At 44.4% G+C, this 23,651-nt stretch overlaps 1 protein-coding gene across 3 annotated transcripts in view; it reads right to left on the bottom strand.

The window, feature by feature from the left end:
* Window positions 1–10,084: 10,084 nt before the first annotated feature.
* The window catches only part of CCDC85A (coiled-coil domain containing 85A), a 59,756-nt gene continuing 46,189 nt past the window's right edge, over window positions 10,085–23,651 (bottom strand). The window contains exons 3-5 of one of the 3 annotated variants that reach the window (XM_052675670.1): window positions 23,123–23,199; window positions 16,649–16,768; window positions 10,085–12,111 (exon numbers count right to left, since the gene is read on the bottom strand). In XM_052675670.1, the coding sequence (XP_052531630.1) occupies window positions 12,022–12,111; window positions 16,649–16,768; window positions 23,123–23,199 (287 nt within the window). In that variant the 3' untranslated portion in view covers window positions 10,085–12,021. The remainder of the gene's footprint in view (window positions 12,112–16,648; window positions 16,769–23,122; window positions 23,200–23,651) is intronic. The other 2 variants (XM_052675682.1, XM_052675698.1) reach the window with 2 other exon arrangements.

Raw genomic sequence — 23,651 nt, 5'->3', positions numbered from 1 at the left:
AGACCAGTAGCCAAGAAATAGCAGCACTCTCCTTTGTGAGGCAGGTAGTAAGTGCCAAAACATAGAATACTGCCACTTTCACCCTGGCAATCCATTTCACAGAGTTAACAATTACCTAGTACAAACTCTCCAGGCCATCATTCACTTCTCAAGTCAACAAATGAGTACTGCTAAGTTTTAAGGGAAATCCTTCAGTTGCTACAAACACCACAGCCAGCAAAGGACATACGTTCAGGTTTGGAGGGCTGCGCTGCACAAAGTGATCAAAACTGCCTGTGCAATCACATCACCTGGCGTTTCACAGTGCCCTCTCAAGCAGCATCAGCAAAGGCATTCAGAACATTCTCCTCACTGGTATCTTATTTCTCTTCATCCCTCAGTTTTACTTTGAGCAGTGAAACCTCACTGGCTGCACTGGCTGGGAAGCAGTCACTTTGACTTCACAGCTAAAGCATCATGCAACACAACACGTTGCATGATGTCCTTTGTAAGGACAAACGTGTCGTGTTGCACGATGCTTTAGCTGTGAAGTCAAAGCACCATCAGCAGGATAAATAGTTGACAGGCTGAAAATCATACAGCGAAAAAACAGACATCCTACAGGACGGAGGGAACGGAGAGCAGCTCTTTGTTTCCAATTGGTTTGGCATGAAGCTTTCCTCCAGCACAGCCATTCTCTCAGCACTGAGGCAGTAAAGGAGAAAGAGAGCAATAAGCTTTCCTTTGCAAAGTCTTGTTTGTCTGAGCATCGACAAAACACAGATGGTCTTTTCTCTGAGTGGAGACCATTTAGCACCTGGAAAACACTAGGCTAGGAAGAGAGACCAGAAGGCAAATACGTTTGTACTGACACTTTGCTTTGCAAACTGAACTGTACACCTTTAATCAGCAGCAAATGTTCCTGGACACAGCAGTACTGTGTGCCAAGCAAGTGTATCTGTCAAACAGATGAAGGCATTTCTTTGTGTAAAGAAAGAAATATTTTGCACTGACTTAAAAAAAAAAAAAAAAAGTGCCTGTTAGAATTTTTAAAATAGAGAGAAAAGTTGTTAATAGTGTTAATGAGGCTGTTTGGGACCTGCTTTTTGCCAAAATCATTTTGAAGGAATAGGAATGAAGGCAGGAGTGGATCAGAGTCCTTCCCAGGAAGGCAGTTCAAAAAGCAGTACTTCTGTGAGCAGCATTCCCAAGGGGAGAGCACTGGGGACACCCAAATTGCCATCTGCATCTGCCATTTGCAAATGGTACCATGGAAAATGAATTCGTGTCGTGTACTGAAACACAAACCAAGAACAAATGAACTGCAGCTCCAGAGTGAAACCCATCCAGACTCTCTGCCTTCACCAAGCAGATCCACAGGACGGTCTGTCAGTGCAGTCTCACTTCCCATCTGATAGATTCCCCATCTAATACAGCAAAGCCTCCAGTAAGCTACAGACCAACAGGAAATGACTTCACGTTCTCATCAGCAGAGAAGAACCTGGTCCAGGCTGTGCTGTACCCATGTAAAGACATCGGTTACATCCCCACTCCCTCATCGACTTGTTCTGAGCTGGATAAATGAGTTACACAGGAGGGAACAGGAATGGGAGATTGCAGATCGACCCCACAGACTGCCTGAAGGCCTTTGAGAATCTGAGCTTCAAAATGAGGGAAACTTCCTTTTGAACTCCGTTAAGCTGGTTTTTAATTACGCAGTACAGATCACTGCACTTCACCCAGAACTTTTTTTCTCTTTTTTTTTTTTTGGTACAACACGGTTGCATTTTTTTGTAATTCAAACCAGCACAACAGCTGCATCCTTTTGATAAATACTTAATTGTCCTACCATGCACCACTCTGTACGGTTATTCATGAGAGTGCCTACAAAGTGCAACTATCTCTGACCTAGACGATTAGATTTCTACTGTTTATTGACCAAACTTTGCTATGAGGTAAAGAGGGAGAAAATCCACTTACAGCAGAAGTATATCAAATGGCATTAGTTCAGGAGCTTACCTAGTGTGTTTAGCTTTTACTGGGACAGCTCTGGCACTTCCTTTCACTACATATTACCATTTTTACCTTAGTTAAAGGTTTTTTATAAACTGATTCCATTTCTGGCCCTTTGGTCTTTCCCAGCAGTCAGTAAAACGGAATGCCCACCAATGCCCACCAAAGCTGATGTCATTGGCCACCTTCAGCATCTGCTCGTCTTTATCACCAACCGTGCCACCCATTGCTTTCAACAACAAGATATGTTAAATTAAAGTTTACACCTAATTACTACGCATGACAGTTGGCATGTAATTCACCTGTTCCTCAAGCAATTGCAACAGACACACCAAACAGAATAGGAAATGCATCATTTTGAGATAATTATCCAGCCATTTCTCCCCGTGAAATCCCAGTTTGTGAGACTATGTCTGTGAAATGGCAATAGAAATGTGAAAGAAATCATGTCCTTTCTTTGAAGTAAATCTCCACCCAGCTAAACCAGAAGTACCTTTAAATGTTGTGCAGACAATTAGGTGATTAAAATAGAAGATGTGTTCTGCTGTGCAGTTCTATCTTAGCCAAGACTCCAGAACTGCAGTGGTACTTTTCCTGCCCTGCAGTCATCTTCATTCCTCTGCAAAGAATGAAAGCCTACAGGGGGCATGTGAGCAGAGAACAAACAACCCAGTGTTATTTTGGATCAGTTGCACAGCTCTCTTCTAATATCATGCTTTAATTATATAATTTTAGCTCCTCTTCTCGAGGCCACCAGAATTAAGGGCGTAATTACATGAGAAGAAGAAATTAGAAATGTGACCAATAGTTCACTCAGAAACCTGTAAGGGAGCGTATTTAATTACTCCTAGACGAAAAACAATCTGTCTGCTTAACACTACCTCCAGGTCCAAACAGATAGCACGAGATAATTAAAGAAAATACATTTCCAACTCTTGCACTCACCCCGACTTACAGACTTGGCTGTTTACATTGTTCCTACGATGACAGAAAGCTTAAATGTGGAAAACACGATTTAGAATATGTTTTTGTACAATCTGCATTCAAAACGTTTCTTTCTAATCTTTGGTACCCATGGGCCTGCAGACCCTCAGCACTCTGCAGCACAGCAGCAGAGATGCAGCAGCAGAGCCTGAGCAGCACACCTCCTGCCTCACTGCTGAGCCACAGCTTCCTTGCTTACATCCTTTCTGTTATTTCTGGAAAGCCTTCTAGGGTGGGTAATAGCAGCACACAGGCAAGCAGAGGCTATTTTAAGATATTTTCATTCTATCTCTCAGACAGAATTGCTTTCTCGTATAAAATGAGAATCATCTGGAAATTCCCCTTGCAGGGAAGAGCTGTGGGATGCTGGAGAGGACCCAGCGTTGCTCTCCTGCCAAATTCTGGCATGTAAAGAAAGCACAGAAGTCACAATACCTGCTGTGGCAACAGCCTACGGGGAGAGTTACCAGTGGTCCAAGTGTCCTGACTTCGTTATCTGGCCCCAAAACCACAAAACTTTCACCCCATATTGCTGACCCTAAGACACAAGTCTTTGGAGTTTCTCCACACCATCCCCAGGCCAGAGTGCAGGAACAAACTCCTCCATCCCTTCACCAGAAGCACTGGACCAAAACAGACAACGAGCTTTTCGATTGACAGCTGAGCACTGCTAAAGGAAGCTGAGAGTCAATTATCTCATCAAGATCAAAGATAAAAAACGTATCTGCACTTGTCTCAGCATCACTCAGTAGCAGACCAGATCACTGGGAACATTATCAAAGGTCATCTGCTCTCCATTGTTCCCTTCTCCTGTTAATGTGGGGATATTAGCAGGATGAAGCTCGAGCACACAGTCACGTGGGCCTTTTATCTGAGGAGAGGAAGAACTTCAAAGGGCCGAGGAATGCTTATCAGATAATATGAAGTAGTCATTTTTGGTTCTTGTTGAGGGAAACACAGCATCTTCCTGAACCTGAACATTTCTCCAAAATGACCTTAGAGCAGAATGCTTATTGCACACTGCTTTCACAACAACCTCAATTTTGCTGGACACAGAAAAGTTATGACTTAACATAGGCATGTCTCCAGGTTTAGGAAGGTTGCATACTCTGTCAAGGTACCAGCATAGCCTTTGTCTCTGCAGTCCAGCATCTGCAGTGCATGAAGATGACCTCTGCACGTCTATAGGGCCAAGCCCAAGAGTCCCACCTCTCCTGCTGGCACTCACCAACAGCAGCAGCTTCCCCTGCAGACTATTGCATGCCTCTCCTATCCTGTGCACTTGTAATGAATCACTTCAGCATGCCTTCCACAGCCTAATTAAATCGTGGCAGCAACTCTACTGTACACAAGTGACTTGTCGAGGTCCTCAGGGGCCTGACCCCCTTTCCTCTGCCACCACAATCAGTCAGGTCCTGATGTGCAACCATCGGGCAGACCTGCTCTGCAGACAGCTTAATTACAGCCACGTGCGACTGGGGTCAGTGCAGAACTTAGAGACTGAACTCCAGGTAACATATGGCATAATTTATGATGACAGAAATATAAGAGTCTTCCTGTCTTTCTCTCTGTCTGCCCAGTTATGTGCCTGACTGCAAACCATGTGGAATGCATCGAGTGGAAACAGCCCTCTCCAATCAAGATTATCCATCAATCATCATCAGTAGGCTGATGGTCGGACTAGATATCTTAGTGGACTAATGTTCCAAATCTTCCCTTCCAACTCTTCTGTGACTCTAGAATTCATAGGTTCTATGATCCTAAAAACTGGGAGAAAGTGGGATAGAATGGAAAAAGATGGGACAGCATGAGAAAAGTTGGGAGGTGTTGGAAAAGCATGGGAAAATTTGGTGAAAGTTGGGAAAGCAAGGGAAGAAATGGGAAAGGTTGGGAACGCAAAGAAAAAAATTGGGAAAGGATGAGAAAAATTGGGAAAAATTGGGAAAAACTGGGAAAGAAAAAGGTGAGAAAGCAAGGGAAAAGGAAGCAAAAGTAGGACAACAGTTGGGAAAGCATGAAAAAATGGGGGAAATTGGGAAAGGAACAGAAAAGTTGGGATAGCACTGGAAAACTGGGATACTGTGGGAAAGGAAATTATAGGAAAACTTAGGAAGCATGGAAAAACATGGGAAAAGGTGGGAAAATAAGGAAAACATGGAGAAACTTGGGAAAACGTTGGAAAAGGTGGAAGTAGAGAAAAGGTGGGAAGAAGTGGCAACCTTAATGATTTTATTCTATGATCAAACCCTCAGGCTGGGGACAGACTGGCCAGGCTCCCCATGGGTGCAACAAGGGGATTACTGGTCCTTCTCCATGTTCTCTGCTGGAAACCGAGTGAATGTTTTCCTGCATGGAAGCTAAGAGTAATTTGCAGCTTTGCTCCTCTAGTGAAGCTGTCTTCATGTCTTCACATGCTGATCCTGACAGGTAAAATGCCAACGATTTATACAGTTCTCTTCCTATACTGTACATAAGTTCAGTAGAACTTTTTACATCATGCATTATGAATATATATTCAGATGTACAGCCATTGAGCTTTTGCTCTCCTTCCAGACCTACAGGTCTGTTGGCTGCTCCCTGGCACACAGGGGTGATTCCACGTGCACCAACAGACAGATGCTACTGCAAGGAGCTGATGGACAGCAGTGTTGAGAGGCAGCTAAATGAGGACAGATGGGACTATGGTTTAGCAAGAGAGAAAGTGAACCACAAACACTGAGATTTAGAGGTCCTTATGCTATTTGTGACTTCTTGTTCCCTTGGAGAGCAGTCTTCTTCCCTTGGTATGGAAGATCTGTCATTGTAGATGGCGTCATCCAGAGCAGAAGGCTCCAGGAAGCAGTGTTTGCATTATGCATATTCAAAACAAGATAAAAGAAAGCCAAACCCAGAGCAATTACTGCACTATTACACAATAGTAAGAGTCAACCTTCAACCCTAGCCAATTGCTATTCCACTTCTTCATGCCCTTCCTACAAACCTGGCCACACACACCTGGAAGTTCATCAGCACCATTCCCACTTCCTATGGAGCCATGCAATCACTCAGCCTGAGCATCAGTGGCTCCAGCACTGGTTAATCACATTTGAGAGCAGCTCAGTTCTGTTAGTCACTGTTGCCACTTCAGATTTTAATTGTCCATGACTACACATGCTGACCCTTAGCTAAGCTACTGTGAGAGCACATCCCTTGCATGCTGCAGGTAAAAAGCACAGGACAATAAAACCTCCAGTTAACATTTAGTGGGCTACCAGCAGTCCTAGCAACATATTGCAGCCCTGAAATATCCAATCCAAGAATCTTTAGTGAGAAGCCAAGGTGATGCTCTGAAATGGCCATAACAGGCTTAAAAATTAAAACAAAACACAAGAGAAAGTGTAAAAGTCACAACAGAAAGAAAAGAACACATTGCTTCAACATCAGCATAAGGTGAAAACATACTAAAACAAAATTGGCTTTGAGTGGAGTTCCACAGTCTGCTGATATTGAAGGAAAAACCTTATTCAAGACAGCATTCATGTTGTGCTTAAACACAGGCATGTGTTGGGGTTCTAGCCTGAAACAAGGGGTTAATTCTCCATTCATTTCACAGGATTGGAGCTACACATTTTTCCCCAGGAAATGCAGTGTTACTGTGAAGCCCATCCGCACACGCTACTTTGCTACTTCATAATTCATGCTTAATAAAAAGTGAATTCTCTCCTTTGTCTAAATAGTTTGCTTTGGCTCAGCCAGGAGCAGCAATTAGCAAGACAGCCTCCCTGAACACATTTGATCTGCTACAGAGCTTCCTGCTGCGTACCAGAAGAACAAAACTGATTTCACACAATCCATGGGGTTTATGTTGGCTGGATGGTGCTATAATTAAAACAATCTCTTTTTTTTTATTTTTTTTCCCCCTCATTTTCCTGAGGGCTTTGTTTATATGCTTGATTTTTTGTGGGCAGGCATGCACGTACCTAATTTGGCAGGTTTATTCTGCTCTTTACTGGTTCCCTTTGTGGTGTTCACTGTTTGTAGTTTGGCGCAGAAACTGAGAGCTGCTACAGGTTCATTTTATTAGCAAGAGTTCCCATGGAAACACTTCCACGTTTCTCAGTGTGCTTTTCCTGGGATTTTCAAGGTTGCGTAGGGTGAGTTCTGGTTCCTTTTAAGTAGGAACATGCAGCAGCCTGTGAACACATCCCCTTCAGTAGTGGGAGAACAGCAACGTTTTTAGATTGTTTCCTCTCTTATGAAGTCTAATGCCTGTGCAAACAGAGCAGCTCAACATCCCCATGCCACAGAGAGATGCTCCCATCGCCCTACCAAGAAACCTGGTCCTGTTCTGAAAAGCCACCTCAAAACCAAAAGCAAGTGCTTTCCTTTCACTCTCTCACCTTTGCTTTGAAACCATGAGTGATGCTAGGGTTTAACAGCGCTCAGTGCACTCACTCATCTCAAGACGCCCTCATGTCACTAAGGATTTTCAAAGCTCCTTGAAAAAAAGATGCCATCATCCCTCTGCAGCTGAGGTGCTCAGGCGCAGACAACGCCACTGTTCATGGGCAAACCCTACCCTTAGCAGTTTGAAAGAGCAATGCTTAAAAAAATATATAATTTAAAAAAAAAATCATAAGTGAAAACTTTAAAATGCTTTCTTTCTCACACAGTCTCTCTTGGGCCATGCACACAGCTGAGTTATACTGCAAGTGGGTTATGCTGCTTGTGGCACTAATGTAGCAGCAGGTTGGCCTGTATCAGACCCTAGCAGGGCAGGCTTTCATCCCCCTTCTCTACACCCTCCTTTCCAGAGTCAGGACATGGCTTCCAAAGTCTTTTTTTTCTTTCATTTTTTTCATATGAAAGCCTATAAGTAAGTTATTTTTAAAATTTACTTCCACCTATTCGCAGCAGTGAGGAAAAAGAAACGAACAACAGCACACCAAGCAAACTTCAGCATCCAGACCTCAGGGCCAAGGCCACTGCCTTGAAGGGAGAATTATGACAAATTTTTATTCAAGTGGAGAATAATTACCATGTTCTGACATATTAAATAATTCATTATTATTATGTTGGCATTTCATGAGCCAGGTATTCAGGAAGCAGCTCAGATGGAAGCAAGCAATGAAGGCCCTTCCCGTTGGCTGGTATTACAGGAGTTACCAACACGTGGACAAGGCTGGAGCCACCCAGAGCCCCAGGAGACCCCAGTAAGAACCCCCCCCCCCCCCCCATCACCTCTTTTTTTCAAAGGAAAAACAAAACAAAACCACACAGCTAGAGAAAAGAATATATAAGTCCAGTGGGAAGTGTGCACTGAGAGGAAGGGAACAGCAAAGGTCATGTTGAATAGGGCTTATAATTCTTTGGTCAACACATGTATATGAGAAGTGGGAAGTGCAGCCCCAGCCCCAGCCTAGGGGAAGAAACATCCAAAGTGATGCTGTGAATACGATCATGGTAGCAGTGAAATAGCTGAAAGGACAAGGCTCCCAGCACCTTCTGGAAATAAAAGCAAAAATATTAGTTGCTCTCTCCTTCTTTTACTGCATGAATCGGAGAGCGTTTGCCAGAACTAACAACCCATATCTCACAGTTCACTTCTGGGCCACACCGTAGGTGCAAGGAAGTGCTGTAATTGTGATGCAGCCCAGCAAGCGCCTCTTGGCTGGTTGATTTAACAACACAGAGTCTTTACAAATTTAATCCAGGCAGAGCTGTTATCGAGTCAGCTGTTCTTACCTTCATGTTTCTGGGAAAGTGCGTGGCTGGGGTCCCCAGGCACATGGTTCACCCAAGCATGAAAAAGAGGAATCTGGAGATACAAAGACATCTTGGCATTACATACCTGGCAGCTGCTATCATTACTGTGTTCTGCAAGATTTCAAACTAAAGGACAGCCTCGCTGAGATATTCCCTCCCTCCCCCCGCCCCCATCATTATCTCTGGTTGAGCCATTTTCTTCTACATTACAATGGTGAGATTACAGGACACGTGGAAAGTCCACGGTGCTCTTGGGAGGCTGGGGCAGCACAGAGCTGGGTGCCATCCCCGAGGTGCAGGGACTGTTTGGGCTGGCTCCCAGCCTACTCTTGAAATACTAAAAAGGGCATGTTGACTTGGCTCCATGTTCATAAACATGTCCATCAACTGCAACCTTAGGGGAACAGGCTCTACTGAAACCATTCACTTGCAGAAAAACAAACTGCCATTCTTTACTTTCTGACTTTTATGCAAAACAGCTTTTTTCCACCACAGAATAGAAAATCCACTTGCTATATATCTGCTATGCAAGTGCTAGTTAAAATCCACACGTGTAGGGAATTTTATAGCTCATTCATGCTTAACTCTGGAGCTGAGCATGGCCCTATAACAACACGTCCATGTTTTGTACTGAAGCAGTTAAGCTAAAATGCAACAGAATGAGGAACCCATGAGGCTTAGCGTGACTACATCTTACTGAGAAGCATCTGCATGAGCAGAGAGCATGACAAGGCAAATAAAGGTTTCTAACTGTTACAGCAATGATCATTCAGCAGTGCAGGCTACTGGACCCCACAACAGCACTGACCCTCCTTGCACACATCCCACATCTTCCCCCCAGTAAGCTGTATCTTTAGGAGCTCTCATAGGATTCAATAGCTTCAAAACACTGACTGCCATTCTCTGCTTTCTGGCACGAGCAGCAGCAGGCAGCCCTCCCATGGCACGCACAGGGCACGGGGGAGGCAGCTCCTTGGGCAGAAGAGTAGCAGGTGCAGAGGGCCTCTTTGAGTCTCTTACCTGGGAAAAAGACTCCTGGAGCTCCACATTGCCCATCCTTGCTCTGAAGCAGTCCTGCACAAGAATGGGACCAGATCAACCACGAGCAGATACTCCAGGGCTGCCCTTGTAGCACAACTAGGACTTCAAGGGGCTAGTAGCATAGCTACAGCATTTAGCTCGTAAGGTACAAGCAAGTCCATGGAGCCAGGATTACTGGAGACAGCTGGAGAGAAGGTGAACAAAAACCCACTGCCTGCAGCTAACATCTCAGTCAAGCAGCAACATTTCAGCAAGCTCCTTCAAATCGCTCCAAGAGCAATGTATCTCCCAGCTTTGGTCATTAAAGGAGAGCAAACAGTGGTGAGATTCTATAATTTATTTCCATTGCTAAGATGAACACAGATACTTGATACCCAGTCGTATGTGGAACTGTAAAAAAATAGTTTAATACAGTATCAAAATTTACACAAGTATAGTGTCAAAAGACCAGTGTCCCTCAGCTCTGCCCCTGCACATACATACTGCAGGCACAAGTACATGGTTTACATTTTCATACATATATATAGATACATAGGAATACAACAATTTAAGTTTTACTACGCAAACGATATGTACGGGAGAAAACAATGTGTAAAGACAGCAGACAGCTGCTGGACCTGGGTTATATATGTGAGAAATTATGCAAGAGGGCAATGTTTTGAAACGCAAGGCCAACGGCACGTCCAACTGAAGCAGACGGAGCAAACAGGAATTCTGTTGGGAAATCAGTGCTGGGTCGGAGGCCTTATACTGAATGGTACCAAGCAAAAATAACAACAGAAACCAGTCTAATTGCTGCTGCAAACTAACACAGTTTTTTGTTTCTGGTTTTTTTTTTTCTGAAGACAGTTAGCAGATTTTTACACCATATTCCTACACAACAAAAGATTGTACAGCAACGGAGCTACATTCCACCGCAAACAGCTCACAAACACAGCATGTTGCAAGCTCAGAGAAAACTGATTCTGACAGACCCAAACCTTTGGAACCAAGAAGAAACCAGAAAGAAACCCAGGAATTGTTGCATTCCTATTATTTTTTCTTTAACTTTTATTATTTCTTTAATGCTTGGCTACTGTAAAAAGTTAAGCAACAGCGGTCACAAGCCTGTTGCACATTCATACATGAAACTATTGTTGCTTTTAGATAGACACAAAATACCTATCATTGCAGTTTGATACACACAACTAGTATACACAGAGGTAAAAAATAAACTAAGCACATCTAGGTCATCTTCTGGTCAAACCTCAGGCAGTCTGAACATGAGCTTTCTGCCTCATAATAATGAAAGACATGCTCCAAGTATAATAAAACCTTCTTCTTTCAAAGAATGCTACGGTAGCAAGAAAAGCTTTATTATGATGCAGTACAATCCTTTACATTTCTATTCTTACAGACTCTTGTTAAATAAACCAGCATGTTTCTAAATTAAACAGTAGAAATTAGCATCCTGGCAACTGGAAAATACTTTCTGAAAAAAAACTCTGATGGAAATTCTGAGTTGTGACAGCAATGCCTCGGCGTTCTGTTTGTGACAGGGCCGTGAACGTCAGACACATCTTCAGAAGATTCGCATCAAAGTAAATTGAACAGAAAGCTATCTTCACTTTCATTTAGAAAGAAATCGTGTTTCACTACAAGTACTGTAGTTATGCTACACTACTGGCTGGTTAGGAGACATTATGGTCTTTTAGCACCTCCAAAGGCAGGTATTCTACCAAAGCAAATAATAATAATAATCAGCCGTCAATTGCTTAAGCACCATTAGCTGATACCTTATAGACTGAAGTGTGAGTTGCTAAGAAATGACTTTGTCAAAACTGTGGGGACCAAAGGCACAACAGTTCATCAATGTCTCTCCAGTCTGGCGAAAAACTGGTAAATCTAGTGGACAATTTGTTCAGACTTACTAGAGACTCACTGTAGCTGACCAAAATAATGACTCCTTTCATGTAAGTGCTGCAAAACCCCTATTGTCTTTTCGTTAGGAATGGAAATATCTCAGTGCTTCTAAATGCGGTGCTGAAGGGACGATGCCGCGGCAGCGTTTCAGTAGCCAGCATAGTGAGACAGCAGTTTGTGGGTCACTGCAATGCCAGCACCTCTGACAGACCCCCCAGCACCACCGAGGAGCCCCCAGTGCAGCCCATAAGGGCACCCATTGTCAGCCAGGATGGTGCAGAGCACACCGCCAGTTCCTTGCCTCTCGTCAGCAGTTCCAATTCTTTCTCATCAGGCAGAGGATGTGCTCGAGGCCTTTTACATCGGTCCTTTGTATTGGTTTCCTGACAGATGTTGCCTAATTCCAGGGCACGACCCTGCAGCATCTCCAAGTTTCCTCCACACAACCTAAAGGGAGGGATGAAAAAAGAGACCATTAGCACAGGTTGGGACAGACCAGTGTTCATATAGGCATGCATCAGGACACGCCACACATCCCTTACACAGACCATGCAGTGCAGGAAAAGACAGAGCGGAGGGACACAGAACAGGAAAACAGTGCTTCCCAGGAGATAAAATGTTCCTTCCAAATGGGGAAAGCACATGCCTCTAAAAATGGTTAAAAATGGAGACGAATGGACCAACACGTGCATCACCAGGGCTCCCTATGCTTCAGACACAAGACTGAGGGCATTTACAGGCATCTACTGAAATTTCATTCAGGCATTTCCCACGCCATGTCTCTTGAAGAACACAATTCAGAAGCACAGGACTCACTCCAGCAGAGTCTAAACATGTCCAGTTAAAGAAGCATAGAGAAATTCATCTCGTTTCTCTTTTCAGACTTTACTTTTTCTCTTAAAATCAAGCAGGGCGTTAAGTGTTTGCTTTCATTCATTCTTCCTTGAGCTCAGAGGAATCATGCATGCAGTCACTGCCTGTGTGTTATGCTGAAACAGAGTGAAATCTACCCATTAGTAAATTTATCAAGTAGTTTTCTTAGCATGGACTAGACGTTATAAAGATTTCCTTCCTCCTGCTCACATCTACTCCCTTCCATGATTGCATACCATCCATGTTACACTTACGGAACTAAAAAAGCAGAGATATTGTAGCAAAAAGCAATCATTCAGGAACGTGTTTGATGATGAGTTATATATAATGAGATGAACCAACGAGAAGCAGGGGAATTCACAGTGAGCATCATGTCCCCAGGCACAGCCAGGGGCCACCAGGAGAAGAGTGGTGATCACTACTGCACTGCGTGGTGCAATTCAATATTCTGTCTGTTTAGTAATCATTATCAACTAGCAACCAGCTAATGTATAGCTTCTATTAAGCTGCTCATTAATCTCCGGAGCAACAGCAGTATGTCTTGAGAAAGGCTTTTCCATTGTCATTATTTATTATTTGTGCCTAAATCCCAGGAGCAAACTGGCAATGAATATAAACACAGAGAAGTTGGATCCTGCAATGTTAATAGTCTGAAAAGACACGAGTCCTGGCTCCTGCCCTAAGGTCTCTGTGCAGGAGATGGCAAAATAACCCTTTAATGGCTGGATGTGATCAGACAAGCGTTTCTTTAAGATATTTGGTTGTTGTTCCTAACTTCTTACCAAGAGGCAAGGCCACTCCAATGCCTTTTGTCAGAAGACACACTGTACAGATATGCCTTTCAACAATTGTTCTGGTCAATAAACATTAGACAATATTTACTGAGCAGTTCCTGCTGACACATAATAAGTGAAAAGATGACACTTCTCAAAGTCCTTCATTTCCAGTTGAACAAATGACCTTTGATTGCTAGAAAGGAACACATGCATACAAGACAGCCCTGCAAAGCTGACATCCTAAGCAGAACTGACAAGGTGTGGTCAAAAGAAATATTCATGCCACATTTCTGGGTAGAAAACAGACAAATCGTTACCAGAAACCACTTCTGCATATGCATACGGGGCAACAGAGGCGTGGGTCCCAAAGGCATCACAGTCATTCTGTTTGCCTCTTTTTCAGAAACACGAGGCAATACAGGCTCCAGTTCTGAAGATTTGTCGCCAAACTCTCCTTTGGTGCTGGCATATGTACAGCTCTCTGCTCAGCCACAGCAGCTGCACATCCTGCTGTCTCCTGCACACACAGTTGTTTGGCGCTCTGGATTTGCATCTAAATTCACCCTCCTCTCAGCTCACGAGTTCAACACTGACTTGTCATGCAGCACTAATGAAATTGGTTTTTGCTTGCAAGCACTCAAGAGTTGATGTAATACCTGAGCATTCTTGAATGCAATTTAAATACTTACAGCAGAATAAAAAGTCCAAAGACGTGGTTCAACATTTCAGCAGAAGCTTTCACCAAATAAAGGACAGCTAGGAGGCTTACAGTAACATCGTGGCAATTCCTTTCTAGCTTCCTTCCAACACACAGAAACCAAGGGAGGGAGAAACTCCCTCACTGGAAGTCAAGCAGGAGCCTGCCCCCTAATTGTGGGTGGCATTTCACGTGCAGTGTGAAATACTGGTGTAGCTCCCTGGGCTCTAAGATCCCCTGCCCTGCTGTCCCACCGACCCCACACAGCATCCCAACCTTCCCTGTGGCTCCCAGTGAGCGTGTTGCAGCCCTGTGAGCAAAACTTACCGGTGATCAGAGGAAACTCATCATGAAAACATCAAGAAAATCATCAAGAAAGCCACCTGCCCTCTACAGACTTAATGCAAACATTCCTGAGCTTTGAAATTGCCTCCACGCTCACTAAGAATGTGATAAACTGCCTCTAAAGCTGCTGCTACGTATTGCTACATTCTCCTAAGACAACGCAAGCATATAAGCACAAAGCAAAAACATTCTCTAACATATTTTGGATGAGGTGGCATAAATACCATATTCCCACCTCCATTATCTTGATATAACGTTGGTGAAGAACCAGACAACAAGAGTTGCATTGCATTTTGGTATCAATCAACACTAGGCACCAAAACTATGAAGCCCAACATCAAGCCAGTCACCATGCCACTGTGTTCACAGGCAGAGCAGTGCTGTGCGAGTGTTTCACACAAAGAAAAACATGCAGAATAGGAATCTGGAGCAAAACTGTGAGAAGGGACTGTAGCGAGAATGCAAAAGAAAAGAAACATAATGATAAGTTTATCACAAATCCACTGCGCTTTTAACACTAGACTGACTAGATGAACGTAAGAAAAAGTGAAAGCAGGAAGGAAACAACCGACTGTTTGAGAAGTCTAATAACATAGCAAGGGTCAAAACGGATGTAGATCATCAAGCTGGAAGCAAAGGCAGCGCTTCAGTGCCAGCAACAGAGCCCTGAATGGGTGGGGAACGGAGAGGCAAGGCAGAAGACAAGTATGTACCTGGGACTGACAAAAATGAACTGACAATATCGACAATAGCATGCCAGCAGTTCTGAAGTGGTGCTACTTATATCCTGAGAACTCTCATGGATTGCTACTAAATATTTTTGAAAATGCCTTTTATCCATTAACTGCAAAGCAACAGCATAGGCAGGAAAGTACAGATGTGTCATCACACAGCTGGGGAAAATGAAGCTGCCAGACTTCATCTCGCTTGCAAATTTTACTCTTCTGAAGAATAAGCTGAGGCCAGCTGAATCCCACTGTATCCCTAATTTATTGTCACATTAGAAAATTCTTATCAATACAAACCAACATTGCATCCCTACTAAAACATTAATTCAGGCAGTCAGCTGACTGTTGTCGTCCCACAACTATAAACTCTAGTCTGCTTCCCCAGGAAGCAGCATGATCTGCTCTCTGTCTGGAGATGGGAAGTTTGGGCAGTCTGCTTGGCTGACAGCTCGCTTTCCATTTCAAATATAACAGCATCATTTATATCTATTTCTGCCTGCTGCAAGACCTCCTAGCAAACTAAAAGCTGAGATTTCACACCATATTGAACTAAATTCTGTGTACTTCTTATCAATCTATTTCAGCAGCCAAGGTATCGGCCACTGTTCAAATATTTCACTTACACTAACCAGCTATTACAGGTTGTCAAGAGCACGCTGTTAGAAGTTCCATTCAGTGAAGTAGCTTTGCCAATGGGTATTTTAAGAGGACTGCAGAAGGTTTTTTTTCAGCAAATATGTGTACTGTCTTGGCAGAATCTGTAGCTTTATTTCCCAGGCAGCAGCAGGAGATGTGCTGGGGAGCTGCAGCAGGACTCCATGCACAGTCTAGTCATGGAAAGTAGATTTGCCACAGTGCTTGCCTTAATTGCCCCACAGCAATGCATCATAGCAGCGAGGCATTGGAAAAGGTTGCCCAGGGAAGTGGCGAAGCCACCATCCCTGGAGGTGTTGAAGAACCATGGAGATGTGGCACTGAGCGACACGAGTGAGTGGGCACGGTGGGAGTGAGTTGGACTAGATGATCTTAGAGGTCTTTTCTGAGTGATTCTATGATTCTGTGCTAGGTCTGGGCAATCCAGTCCTGACTTTAGAGCAAATCACAGCTGCTCTCACAAGTTTCAGCAGCAATGTATGGTCTTCAGTCCAATATTCTGTTCATTGTACTGTGAATATACCATGCATGCTGGCTCCACCTCTGCAATACAGGTTTTCTCTCTATAAGCTACAGTTCTCCTTTACACTTCCCCAGAGAACAAATGTGTATCCTAGCTGAAGCAGAAAGACTTGCTTATTCAGAAAACCACCACTTCCATCTTCAAACAAAGGCAATACTAATGCAAGTGAACTGGACTGAGCTTACAGCTGGCACCGTCCCACAGCAATGGCCTGCCCCTGCCCCAAAGAACACACAGCTCACAAATGCAATGAGTGACAAACAGAAAAACAATCCTGCTGATGACAGCAGCATCCCGGTGGTGCCCACGGGAATGTTGCCAGGACAATATGACACATGTTGAGGAACAGACAAGATGTTTTGCACAGACTGTACCGGAGGAGCGTTACCTTCAGAGCATTTACCACTGATTCAGACTGCTGAGAAGCTGAGCCATGTCCACTGATGCTAGCTGGCTCGTTTGCTGAGCAGTAACTCCCCTCTGACCCTCCTGGCATCCTAATGGGATCCTTCGCAAAAAATTAAAGACTATTTAATAAAGAAAAGGGTTGGTAACTAATTAAAACAGATGTCATTTTTATTTTTTTTTAATGCTGAGAAGCACTGAAGGCATGTTTTACTCCAAAGTCACCCTCCTTTTGAGCCACAGTAACCAACATCCATATGAGTATCTTAAGCACCACTGTTGAGCATCATCCACATACTCCACCCCCCAAGGGTATCTATCTGGAAAATCAGGGCAGAGCAATAAAATTTTGGTATGCTTCCTCACAAAAGTGAGGTTCAGAGAGATGATTTTGACTTCAGGGGAAGGATTTCAGAACACTTAACTTTATCCCAGGCATTTAATTATCCCAGGTCATTAATTTTGATGCAGAGAACATTTTTAAGCTGTGCTGCAAAGTGTGGCTGAGCAGGGAAGGGGCAGCCAGCACTCCTCCAGTTGTGGCTGCTCCAGATTTGCACCAAAGAATGGCAACGTGGAGGACTTTCTCTTACCAGGGGGAGCTGAGAAGGGTTTGGCAGGATGCCACTAAATAAATGCAGGCTGAACTTTGCAGGAGAGACAGCACTCCTTGGAGCCCTGCAGTGCCAAGGGAACCTGATGGAGCTGCTGGCTAAAATACCCTGACAGCAGTGCCAAGCTACTGCCAGCCTGACCCATTCTTCAGGGAGGGTCCTTCTCTGCCACTCGTGCTGAATTTTGTTTGAAAATGAGGAAGGTAAAGAACAAGAAACAAACATTTCAAAGAGAGAGAGAGAGAGAAAAGGTTCCTTTCTTGCAGAATCAGGAACACTGTCACATTCAGAAATAAAGTGGCAGTAATTCCTGCAGGATCACATGGCAAATGCATATGTGAAAGACAACTAATGACAGTGGAAAGAGCCTCTGATCAGATCCAGTGCCCCTTCGGCACTGATTTGCCCCACAGAGCAACACATCACATCCAGCAACTGAACTACAGGAAATGTGAAAGCGGGGCTGGGATAAGAAGGGCATGAGACTACAGGAAATGTAGGGAGAGGTGGCATGAGACTCAGTTCCACAGAACTGGTCTCCCTAAAATACCTGAATGAAAGGCAGCGCAGTCCAAAGCCAGTGTGCTATTACCCTACAACACTCCGCATCGACTGTTACCAATTTGCTGTGATCTACGGAGGAAGATTTAGGACTTACTTTTCTTTGGGAAGGATTTATAGATCTGCTAGTGACAGATCTGACTTAATGCTCTACTTTGGAAAGGAAATGAAAGAGGAGGGAAAAGGGGTAATAAAGCAAAACGAAGCGCTTCAGGTTTAGGATTAAATTCCCTCAGCTACGGGTCGGTTTTTGGTTTGTTTTCTTTTTCATGACTCAAAGTATTCTGTTTCTTTATTGACTCCCAGGCCAGCAAGATTTTGGCCAGTTTTGGGTGGTAAAATGAAAATACTATTACCAAGAGGCTTGGAAAATTAGAATAGATTGCACATCTAAAGCCTCCTGACCACGAGAAAATCCCACAGCCTTGTGAATCGTGCTGCTCCAGGCACCTCTGCTCCACAGCTCCTTCTGCCGTACACGGCACAATCCCATCTCAACACGTGTTGGTAGGAGATGGAATCTTTGTGCTTGCCCTCTGGATAACCTTTTCCCTCCCCCCTCTGTCATTGAGAGGAGACATAAGCTTTTCCTAAAAAAATAAGGCAAGTTTTGCAGTCCTTCGTGCAGCTCAGGGATGTCCATGGTGAGGCCACTCCAAAAGGCAGCACAGCGCAGTGCCTTCTTTGGGGAAGCTCCATCCAGGACAGGCTGGGGACACTCAGAACACAGCTCTGCTGTTCCTCTCCATGTCCCGTGGGCTCGTAGCCCCTCAGCACTACCGACTGCAGTCCAACCTTCTGAGGCACTGCAGCTAAAGCAGGGGAGAAGGCACTCTGCCACACTGGTGGTGTCTGAAAACAAGGTGCCCTAGGAGACTGGAAGAGCCTGCTTTGCAGACCTACTCTCACAGCTGCTGCTTGCCACGGGGTATACGGCTACGTTCATCCTTCCACCCAAAGCTCACTGCACTGTGTCCCTTCTCCACCGATGCCTGCCCTGGATAACAACCAGACCCCAAACAGGACCTTGAGGACAGGAGAAGAAACCCACTCCCTTTCTCTTCTCTGACCTCGTAGAGCACTGACATCCAGCCACTCAAAATAGGCATCCCAGATGCCCACGTGTTTTGGACAAATCTTTTCATTTACTATACTAAGCTGTGGAAGTAGGACCAAAGCAGACAGTAAGGGATGAAGTCATGGTTCCATAGCTGCAGTGCTGAAATCTGCACTGCCTTTAAACATCTTGAGCTGTTTTGAATAGGCAATACAAGATCAGCATCAGAACCAACTGTGCTGACTTCGTCCTACAGCCTTCCCAGCTGCCCAGTCCTTCTGCCCAGGCTGCAGCATGGTTTCATTACTCAGAGTCAAAAGTGCAGATTATAGGGCTGCAGAGAGCATTACCAGAAGCAGGTAAAAACCACATCAGATCTTCTGTGCATTTCACCACAAAGGTAACAGAAGTGCAATCACTGAACACACACAACCATTTTGCTGTTGCAAGTACATCTACTAAACATCCGGAGCCAATGAGCAACTCCTTAGTGAACAGAAAGCACAGGAAATCTCACTCAAGTCCATAAGGCCACATTACAAAAAAAAAAAAAGCCAGATGAATGGAAATGTAGCATCTCCATCATGCTCCTGGAGTGCCAGAGGTACAGCCACGGTCAGAATGGAGACCCCTGGATAGAACAGGTGGCTCTTCATGGAGGGAGCCAACCACAAACTCTATCTCTTGAGCCAGTAATCAGTGACAGTTTTTCTGAGGAACTTTCCTGTCAATTCAAACACATTGGTCTTGAACGGCGTGGCTATTCACTACAATTTCTGTTTTTCAAGACCTTTGCTTTGCATCATGCTGCCAGACCCACAACCCCTGTGGCACATTGAAAGCCACTCAGGTTGCTGAGGGGGCAAGTCTACAGCACCTCTGTGTTCAATGGCCCTTCATAAACCTCTTTCCAGACCAATGAGCCTATTAATTCAAACTGGGGATGAGATCATATGAAAAAACAGGGTGAAGAAATGCTATGATTTACTTTCAGCAAATATTTGATGACATGATGAGTTCAGTGGGTTTGAATTACATCTTGGTTGGCTTCACTGTTCTACTACACGCTATGAAAGGGAGGAGATGAACAGCATCGAACTGTGTGTGACAGATTGCACACACAAAAAAAGTACTAACCAAACACTTCCCATCCTCTAATTAGATTTCTAACTAAAACCAGGCCACACAGAGGGAAATCAAGAATACCTATCTCAGCAAAAAAAGATTGTGAAAGGATTGGAAATGTAGGTTGAAATAGAATGCAATCAAAGGGGGAAGAAAGAGGGAACTGAAAAGTGTTGGAAGGATTTAAAAATAAATGAGTATGTGCCTAAGGATCAGGCTTGCTGCTTCACACTTAAACACACCAGGACTGGAAAAGGCCAGCAAGGATGAAAGCAAACAAACAAACAAAAACGCAACCAACCGCCAAGAAAGTGCCTGAAGCAGCGCTGAAAAAGAAAGAGGTGCAACAGAAGATGGAAATGAAGGGAGATTCACAGATGGAGGAAGAAGGAAATAGACAGACATGGCCCCATGACATGAAGCAGAGCAGCTCAGCCCCAGCCCTGACCACAGCTGCTCCACGGCTCTGGTGCTGCAGGAGCTGGGCTTTCCAATAGCTTTGTTTGCTCAAGGGCAACAACTGCAATGCTTCCTCTCCCCTTTACTAAAAGGCACAGCTGCCTTACAAGGATGAGGAGTTAGAAGAAGGAAAGCTCTTTCCATCTCTGTTTCTTGATCCCTCCTCCTATGCAACAAATAAAATTGAAGCAATTTAAGTTGGGGACTTGCCAAGAATATCTTCTGCAAATGCATTCACTGTCATTATATGACAGATGTCCACATTTCCGTAACGTTTCAGCTGAGCTTATCGGCCCTGAAATTCTACCCTCACAAAATCCAGGGATATCTCCAGTTAACGGACATGTGGATGCCAGACCCTGATCTCACTTCCCCCAGTGTAAGACCAACCCTGTGAGGACTCTGCTGTTTGCAGCTATCTGGAATTACTTGCTCACATAACTGAGCACTAGCACAGCCCAGGGAGCTGTAACTGAGATCCAGATCCATTATTTGCTCCTTGCGTATTTTCTTAATTATGGTAGGGTATCTTCATTAGAATATGCACAGTTCTGGTCTGGCTACAGCAGAGCTGTACTACTATGCACTGTTATGGATGTCAGCAGCAGAACTTGATCCCCAGGGATGCTGTAGCTTCATGGACATTCAGCGGCAGCAGCAAAGGCAGAACCCTGGGCTGCAGGGAGCTGGATGCAAAAAGGATGCTGAAAGGAGAGGGGAGAAAGAAGAAAAGCATAGCATGAGGAGTGAAAAAGTCTCGACTGCCCCTGCACCAGGATGCCATCAGGGCAGTGACGCACAAGCGAAAGGCACACTCTTGCTGCAGCACTGGTGAAATTTTAAGGCACAACAACAGAACGGAGTGAGAGCTGTGCCAAAAAAACCTTCATCAGTTGTGTCGCTTGCTGGGTGTTTTCAGCTGATTTGTTAAAAGCTCTTAGCCTGGCTTGAAGCCTAATAAACTTCCACTCCTCCCATTCAGAGGAAGGGAACCAGTGCCAGGAGCCGTGGGGTTTCCACTCCATGTCCTTGCCTGTGAGGTGGGACCTGACTGTGGCTGACAGCACGGCCATGGTGTTAGTCACAGGAACAACAAACTGCCAGAGTTGAACTCTAATGCAGATCCCAGTGCCAACAGAACCAATCGTGAGATAAACTTGGAGCTGTGTACTTCAAACACAAAGCAGCTGCAGCTCAGCACACCTGCAGCCCAACAACAGCAATGTGTGGCACCTACATGCTCAGGCTCTACTTATACAAGCACTACTTTCTGGCTTTGGCACCCATCTGAGATTTCTAATGAACACTACATGCACAGCTCGGCTGTTCCAGTCTCTGGCAAGATCAGGAAATGCACATCACTGGGACTCCACCTGACACCCCTGACCCTACACAGATAAAACACACGGTCACTTCTAAAGATTTTGCCCACAAAGAATCTTCTGCACAATTTATCCCCCAAAGCCATCCCACACCTGAAACAAATCACAACTCTGTTCATGTTTGCTTTGAGCACCTTTTTCATCAAGAAAATATTCTTTATCAGCGAAGATCAACTGTTGTCTTTCCTACTGATGGCTGTATGCATGTTCATGGGGAGACATTCAGACATGCTTGCAGTCCTTCTCATCCAAATCAACACATTTGGGTACAGAGAAGTTAAATAAGTGGCTCACGGTCATACAGCAAGTCAAGAGCAAAACAAGAGCTATAGAGGCCCTTCCAACTGTCATATTATGAATGATAAAGAAGCTTGGCTTACAATCAACCAAAAGAAAAGAAATCCTTAGCCTGGCTGAAATCATCTAGCTAATCAATTTGCATTTTGGGTGATACAAACGGATATATCTGAGTCACTGGATTTTACTTCTTAATACTCTTCATTTTTGTCTTGAATTTTACATTCAAATCAGAGTACTTTACATTTAATAAGAAGCACTTCTACTCTTCAGACTGACGTCTTCTTTTAAACTAAGCACAACTTCTTTTATTTTCCAGTGAGCACCTTCATTTGGAGAAACTATGGATTTTCCTAAAGATTATTTAATGAAACACGATAGAAATATGCACCAGCATAACAAGAAAATGACAAGTATCTTTGATTCATTCTTAATGAAATTCTATATTTTCCATTCTTATATTGGGAGAACCTTTCAGATTTGCTTAGTTATTCAATTTGATTTTTTGTTTTTATGCATAAAATATACAAATAATATAACTCAATTATTATTACTTAAAACATTTGCTTTCCAGAGCAAAACATTTTGGTTAACCTCAAGAAAATACTTGATTTTTTAATGACAAGAAGAACTTGGAATAGTACCAGCGTACAGGTTCGCTTCTCTTATTTTCATCCCTCACATTAATTTTTACCTATCAGCAACGGCTTCCAGCGAATTTTTCTTAGCAAGTTATCAATGCCCGTGAAGGAGAAAAATGCATGAAGTACTGTCACAGCCTTCAGTAAATACCCCACTCAGTCCCAAGCAAGACGAACAAAAGATGAGAGTGTCTTTGATTCCCCAGATGACCAATCTGAGCGTTCAGATGCAGCAGCGCCCAAGGACATGCAGTTGAGCACCAGGCCTTCAGTGCTGCTGTCTAGCTGCCGGCTACTGTTCCCGCAGCAAAAGTCACCCACCTGGGGCAGCACGCGATTTTCCTCCTCCAGCTGTCTTACTCTTGCCTCCAGCTGCCTAACATAGGACAAGGTTGATTCTAAAATCAAAAAGAGAAAAACTCGTATTATCCACACAGCTCTGCTTGCGTACGCTGGTGTCACAGCCTGGCTCTGCCTCGTGCTGGCCGCAGGTTCCCTATCTGATGGCTGCCAAGTGCTGCTCCTCTCAAAGGCAGGGCAGGTAATGGTGTCCTCTGCCACCAGCTGGCTGCCTTGGCATGGCTCAAGTGCTGCTTGAACCCAGACATACGTGCCCAGCACCCTGAGAGAGGCCAAGGTCAGGCAACGTGTGCCCAAGAGCCCAGGCATAGCGCTGCTGGCAGCCCGTGTTCCTCATCACACTCACACACAGACACGCTGCTGTGCTGCACAGACTTGTGGCAGGGCAAAACCCTGCCCTCTCTACTGATGGGCAACCTCTCAGACCTTCCCGAAAGCATTTGGTTGGTTATGGAGAACGAGACTTCCCATGGTATGAGTACTGGAAGAG

The sequence above is a fragment of the Tympanuchus pallidicinctus genome, unplaced genomic scaffold (assembly GCF_026119805.1).
Source record: "Tympanuchus pallidicinctus isolate F22 unplaced genomic scaffold, pur_lepc_1.0 scaffold1, whole genome shotgun sequence".
NCBI classification, from domain to species: Eukaryota; Metazoa; Chordata; class Aves; order Galliformes; family Phasianidae; genus Tympanuchus; species Tympanuchus pallidicinctus.
This window is presented reverse-complemented; position numbering and strand designations above follow the sequence as displayed.